This window comes from Vipera berus (genome assembly GCF_964194415.1).
Source record: "Vipera berus genome assembly, chromosome: 1".
In the NCBI taxonomy this organism is placed as follows: domain Eukaryota; kingdom Metazoa; phylum Chordata; class Lepidosauria; order Squamata; family Viperidae; genus Vipera; species Vipera berus.
In genome coordinates this window covers 90,126,407-90,146,137 of record NC_138202.1, presented here as the reverse complement: position 1 = coordinate 90,146,137, position 19,731 = coordinate 90,126,407, and the positions used below count along the sequence as shown (strand labels likewise).

At 37.9% G+C, this 19,731-nt stretch overlaps 2 protein-coding genes across 5 annotated transcripts in view; one reads left to right on the top strand and one right to left on the bottom strand.

Annotated features, from left to right (window-relative positions):
• LOC308668492 (uncharacterized protein) overlaps positions 1 to 19,731 on the top strand; it is a gene marked incomplete at its 3' end in the record, with an annotated part of 620,085 nt that overhangs the window by 457,460 nt on the left and 142,894 nt on the right. The gene's annotated exons all lie outside the window — the stretch shown is intronic.
• Positions 1 to 19,731, bottom strand: part of ANO5 (anoctamin 5) — a 72,983-nt gene that overhangs the window by 16,669 nt on the left and 36,583 nt on the right. For 2 of the 4 annotated variants that reach the window (XM_081344446.1, XM_081344447.1), the window contains 10 exons: positions 12,053 to 12,121; positions 10,187 to 10,471; positions 6,804 to 6,917; positions 5,793 to 5,908; positions 4,721 to 4,855; positions 4,298 to 4,403; positions 4,153 to 4,213; positions 3,618 to 3,769; positions 743 to 820; positions 230 to 304 (listed from right to left, as the gene is read on the bottom strand). In XM_081344446.1, the coding sequence (XP_081200572.1) occupies positions 230 to 304; positions 743 to 820; positions 3,618 to 3,769; positions 4,153 to 4,213; positions 4,298 to 4,403; positions 4,721 to 4,855; positions 5,793 to 5,908; positions 6,804 to 6,917; positions 10,187 to 10,471; positions 12,053 to 12,121 (1,191 nt within the window). The remainder of the gene's footprint in view (positions 1 to 229; positions 305 to 742; positions 821 to 3,617; positions 3,770 to 4,152; positions 4,214 to 4,297; positions 4,404 to 4,720; positions 4,856 to 5,792; positions 5,909 to 6,803; positions 6,918 to 10,186; positions 10,472 to 12,052; positions 12,122 to 19,731) is intronic. The other 2 variants (XM_081344448.1, XM_081344449.1) reach the window with 2 other exon arrangements.

Sequence of the window (19,731 nt, the reverse complement as noted above, 5' to 3'; positions counted from 1 at the left end):
TTTAAAACTGGATGGGGAGGAGATAACTTAAGCCATATATTATGTATTCATTGTGTACTTTGCATGATAGCAGGAAAATAAAACTGGAAAATATTAGTTAAAGATCCTGGAAGCAACAAGCATGAGTGAAAGTAATCCAGAAGCAAAGAGGGTGATTCTTGCATGTTAAAAATTCAAGCTTAAAAAGTGATCAGTGTCATGTTAGAGTGATGAATCTAAAAGAGCTCACCCAGAACAACACTGTAGTTCCTGAGATGCAGAACCGTATAGCCTGGCTAGTTAGAGGTAAATAAGGCTCCAGCTCCTGAAACAGTCAAGCAAGCACAGCACTTTTCACCACCCGCAGTCACAGTTGTACGTAGATCACTGCAGAAAGCAACCTCAAACATTATGAGAATGCAAATCATGTAACCCCTCCCTCACAAATGCGTAAAATGGCACATTTCCTCTTTTGGGGAAAAAGCAGGAGTGGAACACTGAATGAGCTGTTGCTCATTTACCAAGTTATCCATTTATCCATTTATTTATTTAATTATGACTTTATGAACAAAACATTGCTACTTGAAAGTTGAGAGCAGATTTCTTTTCAATTGTCAATATTAATTGTTCAGCAAATTGTTCAGTAGATACTCCCATTCATCACTCCATATTCTGATGCTTGTATTTTGCCCCACTTGAAGAAATGGCTTGTTTTATTAGTTTTGCCACTCTAAGCTGCAGCAGTTGTGCAGCCCTCTCTTACCCAAAACAATACTCCACAGTACAACAAACTCAGTTTTCCATAGTCATGAATGCTCTTCCTCTTAAACAGTTCTATCTCCTAAAACATCAGTCAAAAAAGGAATAGTTAAAGAATGAAAATCAATTGATTTTAACGGGATTTTGGACTGGTTAAAATAATCATGGCTTGGTTTGCAAAGAAATGCACAAACCTCTCGCCTGTGCACTGTACACAATCCTTCACAAGTTTTATTTCTGGAAGGGAAGGATTCCAAAGAGTGGATGAAAAGGTCAATTCTGTACGCAGTTATCATGTTTGCTCACATAGATCCAATGTGTTCTTATACACAAATTAACAGAGGCATATATCTTTCATTTCCCAAACAGGTCTTCATCATTGGCAAATTATAACCAGTTTTAATTAGCAGACTGTAAATACATACTGTCAAAATATCTTAACTGCCTTAACAGGCAGATACAGTGCTAGGTGTCCCTTCAGCCACATGGGCTTTCAGAGACAATGACAATTCTATGAAAAAAGAGAGGGAGAGAGAGAGAAACACACACACAGAGAGAGAGAGAGAGAGAGAGAGAGAGAGAGAGAGAGAGAGAGAGAGAGAGAGAGAGAGAGAGAGAGAGAGAGAGAGATAAACAGACAGAAACAGAGATGGGCTAAGATTCTGTGGGACTGCCTTAGAGGCAAGCAAGTATTGCCCAATCAAGTAAATATTATGATATAGACAAGGACCAGAAGATAGATGTGGGATAGATTTAGCAGTGCTAAGTGACAGCAACCTCAGGAAGAAAGAGTAGGAGAAGCTAGAGAAGTACCAGGTCTGAAGGAAGAATTAAGATGTGGAAAGTAAAGACCAAAGTGATCCCAGTGGTAGTAGAGCAACTACTGGGACTGTGACCCTTGCAATAGATCCTAGGATGTATATGCTTCTCTGTTCAGAAAAGTGCAATGTTAGAGCAGCTAAAATACTGTGCAGAATTCTCAAACTCCCAGGCCTCTAGTAGAGGACCTCAGATTGAGGAAGACGCATATCATCCATAGGGGTGAGAAGGGAATTTTATAAATAATGGATCAGGATGCAGCCACAGAACTCCAAATTTACCAAGATTGTTTTTATTTCCTGACTGAGTAGAAAAATATATATGAAAGAATAGGATTTTGAGTGGGTGGGGGCAACCTAACTGGGCAGGAATATTTGTGAAAAGGATCTATATTCTTGCTCACACCAAGTTAAACATGAGCAAGCAATGTTATGTAACTATTAAACATGGCAAATGCTACCTTGGGGTGGACACTATTTTGAAGAGGTTATTGTTATTGTTCCACTATTCTCTGCCCTGGTTGCAATATTGGGTCCAATCCTGGACATGACACAACAAGCATGTTGATGAGCTGAACAAAGTTCAAGACAGGGCTTCCAAGATGGCAAGCATCTTGAAAAATAAGACCTATGAAAAGCAGTTTAAAAAACACTGTTTCACAGAAAGCAAGTGGAGTTCTATATTTCCCTCGAGAGCAGAACCAGAACAATGGATTAACATTGTAAGAAAGTAGGTTCAGAATAGATGTAAAGAGGACTTCTTAATTGTGGAGGAAGTCTCAAATGAAATAATGAGTTATTTTCTTATTGGATGTCTTCAGAGAAATAAAAGAACTGAGAAACAGACTAGATAGCTAAAGTAATAATGCATTTATTCCAGCCAGAATTGAGCCCCACAAGCCAGCTACATCCACTTAACCATGATCCAGAGAGACTGAAAATGAATATTCAGCTTCTTAGCTGGCAAAAATATACCATGATTTTGGACTGCATCAATAATACCTATCACACAAAAGTGGAAAAAGCAGCGCTACAAATATCCCAAATTAGTTGGTGCCAATGATACCCCTATAGCAGAATTTCTTTAGATTTAGAAAGCTAGCAAGTCAGGGGAAACATTAACTAGAAACTTTATTCCTAATATTATATCTCCCCAAATTAAGGCTTTACTTTATAGCAGCAAAGTAGCATGAAAATGAAAACTAAATCTGCATAATTCTTTCTGAATAGCTGAACCAATTTCAAGATCACAGTAAATTAGATAAACATGTTAATGCATATTCCTAGTAAAATGCTATATGGGAAAAGCCTGATAAATCCAGGTACCCCGTTATCAGAGTCTCAGACAATAAACTAAGTGCTGATGTTTAAAATGAACTTGCATTTTAACAACTATATAATTGTAAAACCTGGAACAAATGTGTATTCCTAGCTGGCATATTAAACTGAACTACGGTGTTTCCTCAAAAATAAGACCGGGGCTTTTTTTTTTCTTTTGCCTTCAAAAGAGGCAGCCAGTCCACTTCTTTTGGGGCCAAAGTTCTGCAGCTGCATTTTGCAGTCAGGCCTTTCCAGAAGGCCTAAGCAGCCGATACCGAGCTATGGATTCAATCCATAGCTTGGTGCTCAGCTGTTGAGGCCTTACAGAACTGAGCTATGGATTGAATCCATAGCTCGGTTCTCGGCTGCACATGCCTTCCGGAAAGCCCTGTGACTGAAAAATGAAGGCCTAGCTGCAGAAGAGGTCTCAGAAGTGGGCTGGCAAGGAGATGCCTGGCGGCAAGATAAGTGGGTGTGCAGCCCCACCCCCGCCCTAGCTTGATTTTTAGGTGTGTGCCTCAACCCATAACTAGGGCTTATTTTTGGGATATATTAGGCCCACCCCCAAAAATCAAGCTAGGGCTTATTGTTGGTGTAGGCCTTACTTTCAGGAAAACACGGTTGCATAGTAGGTCTTGAGAGCATATTCACATAAGGGTTCTCCAAAAAAGCTACCTAAAACTTATTAATTCCAGAACCTGCAAATGTTTTTTATCTTCTAAGTAAGCATAACAAAATTACCTGAGTTACTGGATTCTTCCTCTTTTGTGTACATTTTGCTTCATACTCTGGTCTAAGTTGGAGTTGCTGCTGTTCTTCCTCAAAATCTACTAAATCCCACTCATATTCAAGTCGAGCTTGTCTTCGCTTCCAAAATTCCAAGAAAAGTGTAACTACAATCAAAGGGGGTTAGGCAACACAGAATTAGCTAAGCATATTTTGGGATAGCATAAAACCCTAATCTGAGATAGTATCTACTATTTTAGTAACATAGTAACAGAATAACAGACTTGGAAGGGACCTTGGAGGTCATCTAGTCCAACCCCCTGCTCAAGCAGGAGACCCTACACTATTCTGGACAAATGGCTGTCCAATTTATTCTTAAAACCTCCAGTGATGGAACACCCACAATTTCTGGAGGCAAGCCAGAAGTAGTAACCACTTATACAAACATTTATTTACAAAAACATAAAACATAAAATCATCTCTGAATAAATAACTCTCAACTCCTTAAAATTAATTCTGAAAACATTAACAATAAAACAAGTATACTTACCCCAGATGCCCATAAATATTGCAAAAAAGAGGGTTGCCACATTGTCAAACAAATGGGAATACTAGAATTGAAAAACAGGCATTGTCCATTAATGCATGAAACAGTGTGTATTTTTGAAAATACAAATGCTGTAAGTGTTACAAACCTGTGAAGACTCACAAGTAGAATTCAATCTCCAGTAATCGCATTTTCGATCGCATAATGGACACATGATAATTTCACCACCAATATTGGGACTACATATTTCAGTGCTAAAGAGGATAGATAAAGATGGGGTGTATTTAATAAAACATATTTAAGGGATAATAGTGCTTGTATACAATCAGAATTAACCTCTGTCTTTCAATATATGGTAAGAAACTATATCTGAGCCATTATTATGGCATAGGTTACAGTTTATGCCACTGGATATTAGATTTATGTCAAAATATATGCAAATCAGCTCATCAGGTTAGGCCAGAATCCTTATCTAAAATCATACATCTTTAAAAAAGAAAGTAAGAAATAAAACTTCATCATTAACTGATCAACGTAACTTAACTAATGTTGCTTTGTCAATTATATTTACCTGCTCATATTTTCATTCATTGTGAACAAACCATACAGAAAACAAATGAAGCCAACAACAGCTGCAAAGAACAGCATCTCAGTATAAAAACCCAGCCAGGCAAAATAGATTCCAATCTTCTCTCCGTAATATTTCCTGCAAGAAAATAATCCAAGAAAAACAAAGGCAAAGCTTAAAATAACAATAAAGGGCAAAATGTGGATATAATATTCTAAGACATATCTCAAAGGAACTTACTGTAAAATTATCCTCAGCTTATTCAACCCTGAATATTCTAATATTGGATCTCTCTCTCTCTCTCTGTAAAATATCTTGACTTATTATCAAATGAGTTCTCCTAACTATTTTACTCTGCATTTTCTTGGTCCTTTATATTAGGACTCCACATGGTTCAAATGTTTTGAAAAAATGGCAACACAGTAACTCTTCGATATCTACTAAAATAGCCATTTTTTTTAGATTTCTATGTGAGCGTGAAAAAATATGGAATTGCTTTAAGGTGTTAACTCTGCATTTGTTCCTCAACCTTGGCAAATTTAAGATACGTAGACTTCAACTCCCAGAATTCTCCAGCCATACTGCTCTTTACTCTTAAAGCAACTGCAGGGGTGTTTTTTTCAGACTTGTGTGGAAGCTTGGAAAGAGATGGACAGAAACATGCTGTGCTCATATATGGTCAAAAGCATGTCTTCCAAATTATTTTCCAAGCATATACTGCTTGATTTTTTACATTATATTCCACATTTAAAGATATTGTTTATAAAAAGAAATACAGGCATGCAATATAGCATGTATTAGAGCCTGGAGGCACAGTAGTTAAAATGTAGTATTGCAGGCTGACTCTACCACAGGCAGAAGTTCGATCCTGATTGACTCAAGGTTGACTCAGCCTTCCATCTTTCCAAGGTCAGTAAAGTGAGATTTGCCCCCAGATTGTTGGGGACAAAATGCTGACTTTGTAAACTGCTCAGAGACTGCTATAAAGCATTGTGGAGCGGTATATATGTCTAAGTGATATTGCTATATTTCTGAAAGGCCCAACGGCCATTAATATATCAGAGAAATCATTTACCTGATAAGATCCAAGGGCTGTTCCTTGTAAAACCTAGGAAACCGGGCCCATTCCCTATGTAAGGTATATCTTTCATTTTCACACTTTGGATCATTTGACTTCTTCCAGTACTGACACTGAAATCAGCATGAAAAAATAAAGAAGAAACAAAATAAATCAGCAAATAGCAACATATTTTCTCCAACAATACTATTGTAATATACAAAATAAATCTATGGGTGGTTCTATCTTTAACAGAGAGACATCTCCACATACAGAAATAGAATGTATTTATTTATTTATAGATCTATATGGCAGCTCAATGCAGACCATGTGATTCAGAAAGAAACAGACAAATGGGAATAAAAATAAATAAGAAAAGAAAAGATCATACAATAGAGAAAGTGATATACATCTATGTAAATATAAAGTTGTGGAGAGAAGCAACATTCAGCTACTCATATAGTACGAGAAATGTTTATGTATTTGTTATTTAATATGAAATTTAGAGACTTTCTTCATCTTAAATATAGAGTTAAGTGATCCTGAATAATCAATGTAGGTAATAATTCCTTTTCAACTTTTCTGTGAGAATATCAGAATTAATAAGATTGTTCTCCAAGCTAATTATATGTATGTGTGTATGCATGTGTGTACACACACACACACACACACACACACACACACACAAAACACACACAAAATACAAATCCCTGCAGTAAGCATTGCTTGCCAGCAGAGGGCAATATAACACTAATCTCTAAATCCTAATGCTCTTGTCATTACTTCATTCTACAATTATAAGTGGATATTGTTCTTTCTCTCCTCCGGATTTCACTTTTTCTGAGGTATTTTAGCATACATATATGCATTCACACATATTTAATATAAGCAATTCCATAATAATATTCACAATTACAAAAAACATTGGCCTATTAGAAGGCGAAGACAAATGTATCCAAATACAATTTACAGAGAAAGACAGGTTTCCTTCAGAAAATAGGCAAATGAATGAATGACTAAAATGCCTACATCATGAAGAGGGTAAGCAGAAGAGTAGGTGCCATTATTAAGAAGTCTTTTGATTCCAAACTTCCTCTTCCCTTCTTCTGTTCCATATGGGCACCTTGTTAAAATATAAAAAACCTAGAAGACAGGGGAAAGAACTTTAAAATTTTTAAAATTAAAATTATTGCCATATTATGTAAACTATGAGAATATATAGAATATATAGGCTTCAGCTGGTGCAGAATGCAGCTGTGCGAGTTGGTATGGGAGTTTCCTGATACTCCCATGTAACACCTCTTCTCCGTGAGCTGCATTGGTTTCCGGTTGCCCTCCGGGTGAGATTCAAGGTGCTGGTAATGACCTATAAAGCCCTAAATGGCTTGGGTCCGGATTATCTAAGGGAACACCTGCTGCCGGCATCAACTTCCCATCGTCCTGTGCGCTCCCACAGGGAGGGCCTTCTTAGGGTACCGCCAGTTAAGGAATGCCGGCGGGTTATCCCCAGGGGAAGGGCGTTCTCTGTGGGCACGCCGGCCCTTTGGAACCAACTTCCCACGGAGCTTAGGACCACCCCCGACCTTCGCTCATTTCGTAGGGACTTGAAAACTTGGTTTTTTGAGTTGTCTGGCCCAGACTGAGGGGTTTTAATTTTTAATTAATGGGGTTTTAGTTAAGTTCAGGGATTAATTTAATCTTAGTTTTAATTGTTTTTAATTGTATATGATGTATTTTAACTTTTAATTTTCCCTGTAAACCGCCCTGAGTCCTACGGGAATAGGGCGGTATATAAATTTAAATATAAATAAATAAATAAATAAAACTTTTCTTCATATTCTGGTGAAATTTGACATGTTAATTTTGATTGGTTAATGATACCACAGTAATTATCGTCATTAAACTTTAAGGCCCTTTCTTCTTACAGTTTACAGAGGAAACAAGTTTTCCCTAGGATAAATGTTGGCTTGCAGGAATGTTATGGCTTTTGCTGTTTAAGTCTTCCAGGTAGGTACCTAAACAACTGAACAGCAGCCCCACTGCCTTATGTTTTTCAATATCTTTCTGAAGAAGTAGAAAAAACAGTATGACTCTCCTACTAGGGATATGATGAATGATCTCTGGAGGGCCCGGGACAGGGGCCATTCCTCTGTCCTAGTCTTATTAGACCTTTCGGCGGCTTTCGATACCATCGACCATGGTATCTTGCTGCGGCGCCTCAGGGGATTGGGAGTGGGAGGCACGGTTCTGCGGTGGTTCTCCTCCTTTCTCCTGGGATGCTCGCAGTCGGTGTTGGCAGGGGGGCAGAGGTCGACCGCGAGGCCTCTCATTTGTGGAGTCCCTCAGGGGTCGGTTCTCTCGCCTCTCCTGTTCAACATCTACATGAAACCGCTAGGTGAGATCATTCGTGATTTTGGAGTAGGGTACCATCAGTATGCTGATGACACCCAGCTTTTCATCTCAACTCCAAACAGCATCAGTGATGCCATCGACGTGATGTCCCGCTGCCTGGAAGCGGTTCGGGAATGGATGGGGAGGAACAGGCTTCAACTCAACCCGGACAAGACTGAATGGCTGTACATACCGGCATGCCAGGATACTCAGAGCATCCCATCCCTTAACATCGGGGGTGAGTTATTACCCCCTGTTGATAGGGCCCGCAACTTGGGTGTCCTCCTAGACTCACAGCTATCCTTGGAAGATCACATAGGAGCTGTGACCAAGGGGGCCTTCACTCGGGTTCGCCTGGTGCGCCAACTACGACCTTATCTGGACCTGGATGCCTTGCGTACAGTCACCCATGCACTTGTGACCTCTCGCCTTGACTACTGCAACGCTCTCTACATGGGGCTGCCCTTGAAAGCCACTCGGAAGCTTCAGCTGGTGCAGAGTGCAGCTGCACGAACACTTCTGGGAGCCTCCCGATACTCCCATATCACACCTCTCCTCCGTGAGCTGCACTGGCTTCCGGTTGCCTTCCGAGTGAAATTCAAGGTGCTAATGATGACATACAAAGCCCTACATGGCATGGGTCCAGAATACCTACGGGAGCACCTACTGCCAACGTCAACACCGCACCGTCCTGTGCGCTCCCACAGAGAGGGCCTCCTCAGAGTGCCACCGGTCAAAGAATGCCGGCTGGTGGACCCCAGGGGGAGGGCATTCTCAGTGGGTGCGCCAACCCTCTGGAACAGCTTGCCTACCGATATCCGGATGGCCCCCGACCTTCGCACCTTCCGGCGCGACTTAAAAACTTACCTGTTCCAACAGGCCGGCCTGGCCTGACAGCTCTTGGGGTTCATTTGTTTTTACTATTGTTTAACTGTATACATACGTTGCTCTGTACACCGCCCCGAGTCCCTCGGGAGAAGGGCGGTATATAAAACAAACAAACAAATAAATAAATAAATAAATAAATAAATAGGTAGTTCTCGACTTACAACTACAATTAAGCCCAAAATTTATGTTGTTAAGCGAGACATTTATTAAGTGAATTTTGCCCCATTTTATGACCTTTCTTGCCATGTTTGTTAAATGAACTGCTGCAGTTGTTAAGTTAGTAAAGTGGCTGTTAATTGAACATTTCTTCCCCGTTGAAAGGTCAGAAGGTCGCAAAATATGTGTTAGTTGCCAAGCATATGAATTTTGATCATGGGACCATGGGAAAGCTCTACTGGTCGTGTGAAAAATTATCTTTTTTCAGTGCCTTTGTAACTTTGAATGGTCACTAAATGAACTGTTGTAAGTTGAGGACTACCTGTATTCATTTGACCACGTGAAGGTGTGTGCCTGTTACAACTCTGAAAAGTTTCAAAGAGCTGGTTTGTTTGACGATGCTTCCTCCTTTGAAGATGGTTGGAGAAACCACACACTTCTGAAGGCCCAAGCCACTTTCATTTCCATTCCAATAATGAGGAAAGACAGGAAACACCTCCGTGAAATGAACCAATAATATTGGCAAAGAACACCATCTTTGAAAAAAAAACACGCTCTGTCTACATCAGCAAGTCTAAAAGCTATGGCAGTGTTTTGGCAACACAGTAAGCCAGGAATTTGGCTGAGAAGCCTTTGCTTGACCCTGCTGATTTCTGCCATATTTGGGCCTTCTGCAATTGCTGAGTCATCCTTGTACTGTAATTCAGGGTGAGTCATGTCACTTAAATACAAAGGAAAGGCCCCTTCTGGCAAGGAAAAGAAAGCATATGCTGTTTTATGCTCAGGAAGCTTTTTCACAAATGATTCTGTATGACAAAACCAACCAACCAACCAACCAGCCTACCACAAGTCAACAACACTACAGCATTTAGGACATTTTGACAGCAGGCATGTTGTGCTAGCAGCATGTACCCAACTAAGCCACAAACTGGCTTGTAGTATTGCACGATCACTGAACTGGTAAATGAAGTACTCACAATTCTGTTTCTGACAGATGGTGAGAAAAACGTATTCTCATCATCAATGAGGTACAATTCCTGTCTTTCTTTGCTAAATGGTGCTGTAAAGTAGTCCGGTTCAGGGTGCATCACAATCTCAGGTAGCCTAAATGGCCAGAATATGCAGTCCAATGGGTTCTCTACCATACAGGGAATATCATTCTCCTTGATGGGCATTTTGATGTTTAGCACTTCAGCGTAAGTGATCAGAATTTCCCACGGGGCGTGAATCTTCACAAAATACGTTTTGCCATTTTCAGATTCCTGCAAATGAAATGATAAAGACTTATTTGTAAACTAAGCAATTTGCCCTCCAAAGGTATGGTGATGGCTACAGAGTTATGGAGGTCATAATCCAGACCCCAGAGGGGGGGAAAAGATAAAGAAATTATCCCTATGTATAAATCGGGAAGGACAAAGTCCTCTGAATATTTCCAGCTCTATTTTTTCCCCAGCATGCACTGTTCTTGCTATTCTTCTAGGGCGATTCATCCATACTTGGATGAGGTTTGCAGCATTTCAGAAAGAGTCCAAAATGAACAATCCCTGGAACAGCCAGTCTGAAATCTATATATTTTTGGGGGGTGGGGGTAGGGAGAATGATCTAAAACATTCTGGGATTGAAAATAAAAATGTTCAGACAATTAGTGCTGATGTCCTCCTGTGGCTTTTAAGTGTATGCCCATAAAATACACATATAGGAAACAAGGACATCTCAATCCTAATGGGGTAAAAGCGGCTTCTAAAACATTTGTAAGAGTCATCTCTAGGTTTGCCATTTACTTCATTGTACTTTAGTAGTATCTGTTTTAGAATCTGAGGCAGAAAAAATTAGCTAAACTTAAATGACTAAGATTTAAATTAATTATCACTAATTTCATTAGAATTATGGAAAATGGGGGAAAATAACAGACTAATTTTCGGCTATCCTGACGAGTATTGACTAAGACCCTAGGAAATATACTTTTCATATGTATAAGACTTGAAATTATTTTCTTTTGATTGCATCCACAATCTGAACATAAATTCAGAGCCAGTTATTTGGGGGAAAAATTACTGATACATGGCATGTTACATATTTTATTTATTTATTTAGAGAATTTTTACAGCCACCCACTCACTTTCAGTGATTATGAGCAGCTCACCAAAAATAAGATATTAAGAATTGAGAACATTAAATAAGAGCAAATTAGCTAATAGCTAATACAGAGGTGGGGGGAGGGAGAAAAAGCAATCAATGTGTTAAGATTATTCTCAATTATCAGCTTTCCATCCTTCAAAACAAAAGCCAGAAAACATTTTTAAAAATGCCAGTTTTTGAAACATAGTAATGTTCAACATTCCACTTCTTCTCTTTATGTTCAAATCTTTTTTCTCCATGCAGTTGCTGGTTATGTTTTTAGTTATTCCTATTTCTTTGAGATATTAGCAATACACTTGATGGTAAATGGACAGAATTTCATCCAGGGAAAAAATACCTACAATCAGTTGCAACCTGCATGGAATTATCTGTTACCTGGGATAGACATAAAAGTATGATATAAAATGGAGCAATCTCCCATTAACAACAACAACAACCACAACAAAAGGACAGAACAGTAATGCATTTGTAAAAGACACAAATCAATTGTTGAAAGTACTCTTATGTACTACAGTTGCTTCAGGGAGGAACTTGTATTATTTTCTGATTACCATCTTTTATCTACAATGATGTTAGTATAAACAAATTAAACATGGTGTTCAGGAAGCAAAGAACCCTCTGTCAGCTGTTTCTAGATATTTTCACTGCCCCAATACTTTTAATCACACTGATTTTAATCAGTAACAATCTACTGTAATTCCTACCTTCTTATCTTCAGTTTCTAGTTCCAGACCTTTCTTTACTAGATTGTTTTCAAACATTCGCCTTCGATCCTGAAAAAAAAAAGAAAAGCAGATGCTTACATTTTATTCAACCGACACGAGTTTTTAATATACATCAACTTCTAAACATAGTTCTTTTGCATCATCTTTGTGAATGATGAGTATAAAAACAAGTAAAATATTAAAACACATTGCTGACATTTTAATTTTGCTGGCAATAAATTACTGCAACAGGAATGAAGAAATGGGAATTCTTATGAATGGATTTGCATCAGGGACAACATTTTTCTTTCTTCTTTGTTCCCTTAATGAGTGTCTGGGTGTGGCTGACCTTGGAGCCAGTACATTGGTGTGGGTGCTATTGGACTACAGATATTTCTTACTATGGTACATTATGTTTTCCAACTAAAGGCTGCCGGGTCTACATTGTTTACATTGTTTGTGTGCATGCATGTATGCCTTTAGATCAGTTTTGACAATTTCCTGGACATGCACGCAGGGTTTTGGGTCAAGATTTTTGGAAGTGGCTTCCTAGGGCTGAGAGAAAGTGACACAGCTGGCTTTGTGCTGAAGGTCACAGTCTCCTGGTTTCTAGCCTGGTGACTTAACCAACTGGTTCTATGGTTTAAACCGAGTCAGATTTTTCAAATCATTTTCAATCTGCTTTGACCGTATGCCTTAAAGTGCTGTTCACTGGACCTTCCCTCATGTGGACTGCTTTCTCCATAATAATTTGTAAGAAAGGTGATATTCTGACATTCTGTACACATTTTCAAACCAAAGCAAACAGTTCTAAATATATTGTAATTTGTCTTCTCTTCATTCTCCCAAGGAAGTCTCTGCAGACATGCTAAATTATAACTCTTCATCCCTACCCATCCAACATGCCAAAGAAAAATGATAATGATGGAGAATTTTATTCCAGCAACTATGATGGATACCAGTTTGAGGACGGTTTCTCTAGATGTCTCTGCTTTATTTGTCTCTGTCTGTCAGAACCTTGACATTAAACCAAGTCTGAAGAGATGCATAACAATTTCCCAATTCTAAATGTACCATTTTCCTGCAAATCTGTTTGGGAAGCTATTTTGTGTATATCATAATGAATTTCTGGTTTAAAAGTCTATTAAGTCTAGATGTTATACTCCCCCCTTTTTTCACTCCATATATGCTTAAAGCTTTGTAAAAGAAATCTGGGGAATTAGATGCAAACATTATGCCCCAATAATATATGTTTTAGATACAATCAACCATTTACTAGCAACATAAAGCTTATTTGTGTTCAATCTTTTTTTTATTATCACCAAGTTCACTCATTTCTCTTTCTTCTTTTTAATTTATTTTTTTATTAAATTTGTTTGCCACCCATATCACCATAAGGCAACTCGGGGAGACTTACAACATTAAAAGGAAACCATAAATATATGAATAAATATATAAAGTCATATTAAAAGTACAATAAATTACAAGTTATAACTAAAGATGGGGAGGAAGGAAAATATAAGGGGGGGGGGGGAAAGAGGTGAAACCATAAACCAGGGGCCTTCAAACTTGGCCCATTTATGACTTGTGGACTTCAACTTCCAGAATTCCTCAGTCAGGCACTCTGGCTGAGGAAATCTGGGAGTTGAAGTCCACAAGTCATAAAAGGGCCAAGTTTGAAGACCCGTGACATAGACCATCTCCAGTATGAAATTCCCCCACTGGGGCTCCAAGTCAACTGGCTAAAGCCAGGTAAACAAGCTCTTGTGGAAGGTCAGGAGAGCAGGAGCCAATCTTATCTCAGGGGACAAAATGTTCCAAAGGGCCGGGGCCATGGCAGAGAAATCTCTTCTCCTGGACTTCCACAGCTGGAACTCCATGACTGATGGGATCTGCAGCTTACCTCCCCTGCTGACACGGGTGGGACAGGTCTGCCCCATAAGTGTGAGATTGCTCTTCAAGTAACCTGGACCCATATGCCATACACGGCTTTATAGGTAATAACCAACAACTGGAATTGCACCCAGAAGCAAACCAGTAATCAGTGCAGCTCTGGGACAGTGGTGTAACATGGGCCACACGTAAGACTGCCCTTGCTGCCACTCTGCAGCAGTTGAAGCTTCCGAATGCTCTTCCAGGGTAGCCCCATGTACAGCGCCTTGCAGTAATCCAAGCATGAGATGCCAGAGCTTCAATGACTGAGTGCAGGGACTCCTGATCCAGGAGAAGCCACAAATGGTACACAACCTTAAATTGTGTAAAGGCTCTCCTAGCATGAGCACCTCTGCTCTTCAAGCAGGAGGCATGAGTTCACCCCTATGTTGTGGACCAGTCTGTCTGGGGTAGTACCACCCCATCTGTGAGTTATTGTCATCCCCAATCATTCCCAAATGTCCAATCATTCTGGATAGATGACTATAAAGATGTATTTGATATCACAGTCTCAAGAGTATTCTGTTTGTTACCCCTTGGACTGGGATTGAGGGAAGAGTACCTTCACTTGTTCTGCACTTGAGAGAACACAATACAATCGTGTTCTGTTCTTTTTTGACATAATCCTTCTTTACATTTTTTTATGTATTTATTGCTTTGAGACAGAAATAGTGCATGCTTGGAGCAAATATATAAGCACCTGTATACCTGCAAATGAATAAAAGCAAAAGAAACAGTGAATCCAACTCTCTAAGGAAGAAGTCAGTGCAACCATCTGCAAATTAGATCCACATCCCTCCTGGTTGGTAAAAGCCTCCAGGATGGTGTCTAGCAGGTGGGCTCAGGCAGTGATAAACTTTTCACTGTAGGAGAGGACGTTCCTGGGATCTTTTAAGGAGCTTACAGCCACTACCCAATAAGCAGAGACAGTTCTAAAGGAAGTAGTTAAAACCTGTTTAAATAGATATAATCACACACTGCTTACAAACCAACAGTGGCAACTGGAATATTTAGTTCTTTCTACCTCCTACGGTGCTAAGAACAAAGCAAAGTTCAGTTGCACTGATATTCCATGGAGAAAGAACAAGGTACCTGCTCATGCCTAGTCCAAAGACAAGGTGTAGGCATAGTAGTGTGATATGGAATAACTATTTATTGGTGCTTATCTGCAAATTAAAGATATCATCTTTTATAGGTATGCCCATCCTCAAGATAATATTTAACTATGATTTTTAAACACCATTAAAGTAAACAGGTTTTCAAGTGCAGCGGTTAAAGTTCTAGTGAAAATTCAATTGATTTACCATCAAAGAGGTCTATTCGTTGCTTATCACAAAAAGAAATATAAAGATAACATCATTTTAATTTCAAGGTTTCTTATACACTGATTTTGTTTGGCTAAGCCTCAAAAATTTTCCACTCCTTGATTATTTGAGCATCCATTAAATAAAAAGAAATACTTTCTATTGACAAATTAAAATTATTCTATTTCCCTATACAATGGCATTGTCTAGACTGCAGATACCATAGCTATTACTTCATTTAGCAGAATAGAATAATGACTTTGTTGTCACTTTAAATATACGGTACATTAATACATTAAAATGAGATTCTATTGCATACAATTCTCAAAGGATAACCACCTCCAATATACACTGCATAAACATGACAATAACAACAACAACAACAATACACATATGAGCCAGAGAAACAACACAGTCTAGTTTGGATGTATACATAACAAAAGATAATTTGTGAGTGAGAATTTTTTTTATTTAATAGCTTCTATTTGGGATGGAATAAACCAGGGCTGTCAATAATGGCTTTTTTGAATTCTTGTAAACTCCTGCCTGTGAAATCAGTGAAGCTATCTAACGCATCTTAGGGGGGAGGGGGGTTGTCAGTCCTTTTTTCAACTGATTTTGATTTTTCCAACCATTCCAAGCATCTTCTCCGAAAAGTCTTGCTTCCACATTATGCATCCAAAATATTTTATTTACTCATCCTTCATATATGCTGTTTTTATTTCAGTGTTGAATTATTTGCACTTGCTATCCAAAATACTATTTAGCACCAGAATCCAATCATTTTCTTTCTTCAGCCTTTCTGTGGTCAGCTTTCACAGCCATATGTTATGGCTGAGAAGACGATGGCATTGACAATATTTGCCTTCAATGGCAATTTAAAGTCTCTTTACTTTAATAGTTTGTGCAGATTTGTTAGTCTTTCTCTAAAGAAGCAGATTATTTAATGGTTACTATTCCTGTGGGGCTTGGAGCCCAGAAAATACTTCTTCACCTACTTTTACCAGATTGGTATTTGCACTTGTCAGATAGAGTTCTTTTTTAAAAAATAATGATTGGCTTTGGCACTCTCAACTTTCAACTGTGACATTCTTTAAGTCTTCCTCGCTTCCAGCCAGCAAAGTAAGATCGATATTTATAAAGATATCATTGGCAGACCTGAAATACAATTTTAATTCCAACTTTCATTTCTAGTCCAGCATTTTTGTATATAAATTATATAGAATTAAAAATATACTCCTTTCACATTTTGGTTTCACATTTTAAACAAATTTATTACAGATTTTCAGCAATAAAAACTAACACAAACTAAAAAAAAAGAAAAAGAAGAAATAGAAAGTAAAAAAAACAAAAAAACAAAAAATAAACTTTTATAGAGTAAAATGAAAAGAAACCATCACAAGTACAAATAATTTCAGTTACTTATCATCTTCTCTTAAAATGCAAGACAATATATATTTCTCCCATGTCATATCTTTTATCTATAAACAAATCCATAAAAATTGTCATTTCAATCCTGATGTCAGCAAAAGTCCATTAAGAGTTACAACAGTTAACAACACATCTATTTTAACCTTGATGACATAAACTAATATTATATTCTTCCTTTTACTTCTAACATTTTTTTTTTGTCCCTTCTTAACAATCCTCTTTTGCCAATCGAATATAGGAAAATTATCCAGGTCACTCTCTTAGTTAGCTATTTGTATACCCGTTTAATTACTAAGCTATCAGCCAGTTTCTATTGTATATCTAGTATAATTTCTTTTTCTATGTGATTCTTGTAACCTACCATTTTTAAATCCACTTTGAAATCAGTCTCAGTCATGCCATACTTGTTCCTCTTCCATAACATTTTTAAACAATTTTTATCCACACAGGTAGATATTCTTCAAATTAACTTCTGAGTCCCTTGTTCAAAAATATCCAAAGTTAAAACATTTTGCTTCATTCTGTATTAGTAAGTTGACTTTGAATATTCTTCTCCTTTAACTGTAATATTTAGTTCCTTCTAGTATCTTCTAACGCCCAATTTTTAAAGGTGCACCTTGTTTTTAATTCAAAACAAAACATTTTCAACAGGAAGGTTTCTTATAATTAATTCCAAAAAATATTTCAAATTTATCTGGATCTTTAGTTTGTTCATAACTCTGTAAAATCAAAGTTTTAATTGTCATTTATTTCAATAATGGTATGTGGAAATGACCTTGGGAGATAGAGTGGAAGAAGGAGATGGTGCCTAGGGAATGGTCAGATAAGAGAGGGCAAAGCCCTCAGCTGCATTACAGACAGATAAAGGAACCTCCCTAACTTATGAGGCTATAAAAAAAGAATATTGATTTATTTATTTTAATTCCATTTATATCCCGCCCTTCTCCGAAGACTCAGGGAGGCTTACAAGCTTAGCAGTCAACCTTTCCAGGTAGACCAGATAAGAAACATGACCAGATTATCTAATTCTACTTTATTCTAAGGCTCTATTAACAGAAACTTGCAAGACTAACATTGCAAAATTCCCACTGCCCTTTTTACAGCCTGATAAGTTATGGAGGTCATAATCTAGACACTGGAGGGGGAAAAGATAAAATAAACAATGTTTGGGGAAACACAGCTGAAGAGTGCAGTTGTGTTTCTAGAAAGAGTGCAGAGAAGAGCAACAAAGATGATTAGGGGACTGGAGGCTAAAACATATAAGGAACAGTTGCTGGAATTGGGTATGTCTAGTAGATTAATGAAGAGAAGGACGAGGAGTGACGTGATAGCAGTGTTCCAGTATCTCAGGGGTTGTCCCAAAGAAGAGGGAGTCAAGCTATTCTCCAAAGCACCTGAAGGCAGGACAAGAAGCAACGGATGAAAACTAACCAAAGAGAGAAGCAACCGAGAACTAAGGAGAAATTTCCTGACAGTTGGAACAATTAATCAGTGGAACAACCTGTCTCTAGAAGCTGTGAATGCTCCAACACTGGATGTTTTTAAGAAGAGACTGGACAGCCATTTGTCTGAAATGGTATAGCAAGTTATCTCTTGCTATAGTTATGCTTCTGTTTCAAGAGAGATAGCATCTTGTTTAGTTTCATAACTGATGTACCCTATAAACCTACAATATGGAAGCATCTTGCACATATAATCATGTGGAAAAATAAATATACCCAATGTAAAGTTTTTTCTTCTTTTTCCTTATCTTCATTCAAACTGTATATAAAGATAAGATGATATAATTAAACAAAAAAAAAACTTATTCAATAATTTCTGGTCTTTTCCTCAGTCAGGATTTCCCAACCTTGTGAATATCTAGGAGTTTGAATTTCAACTGCCAGAATTCCATAGCTAGCATGACCATTGATGAGAATTCTGCGTGTTCAGGTCCATACTGCCAGAACTACTACTGCAGACTGAGAAATGCTGGCCTACTGTTCATGAGGAAACTGCAGTTTCGTTAAAAATTGAAGTTAAAAATAATTCATCCTAGATCAAATATCCATGTTTGTGATTCATGAGTGGAATCATCTAAATATCTCTCTGGTTCCACCATAGCCAAATCTTAAGGGCTTTTCAGAATCCCCAAAAAGAGGGAAAGAATGTTTCATAAGCTTTAGAATTTATCTAATCAACTACATAATTGGTGAGAAAACATTTATGTAACGTATTTATTTTCTGTAAAATCTTTTCCAACATATTTTTGTTCTGTACTGTACTATATTTTGGCAGCACAAGACTTGGCAATGTTCCCTAGACTAAGAATAGAAGCATTATTGGGCAAATATATGCTGGAGGCATATTTTAGAAGTTTATGTTACATTCATATTATGCTATTGGAACAGTTAAATAGTTTTGAAAAGCTTCTGGAAAAATGTTGTGTTTTAACACGTGAGTAACAAAATTTGGGGAACAAAGCCCAGGAGCTTTATCCAAAAGCATATCTGAACCAAGTTGGATTAAGAAAAACAAGCTAATGTACTTTAGCAATTTGCCCAAGATTTGATATCTGAAGAACTTGCTGGCCATTTTTTTACATATCTGCTTGGTTCTCTGTGCAAACTGTTTTAAAGTTAGAAAAAGCCTATGTGTGCAATTTGACATGACCATTCTTAAAAGGACTGGATTTCAAAGCTATACTCTACACCGTTTTACTTTAATATGCTAAATGAAGGGACCCTTTTACTTTGATACAGTATGCTTAGCCATTTTTTCTCCAAAGGAGTAAAACATGGGAGGAAAAAATTAGCTTCAAAAACTAGTAAGTTTTGCAATCTTTCAACAAATAGATCCCTTCAGAGTTATAAAGTTTTCCATTGGCAATGTATTTAAATGAGGGGTTTCCAACGGTACAATTTTTGAAGGACCTCTGAATTCACATATGCATTTAAGGTGAGATATAACTATTTTTTTTTAATCCCATTTATATCCCGCCCTTCTCCGAAGACTCAGGGCGGCTTACAATAT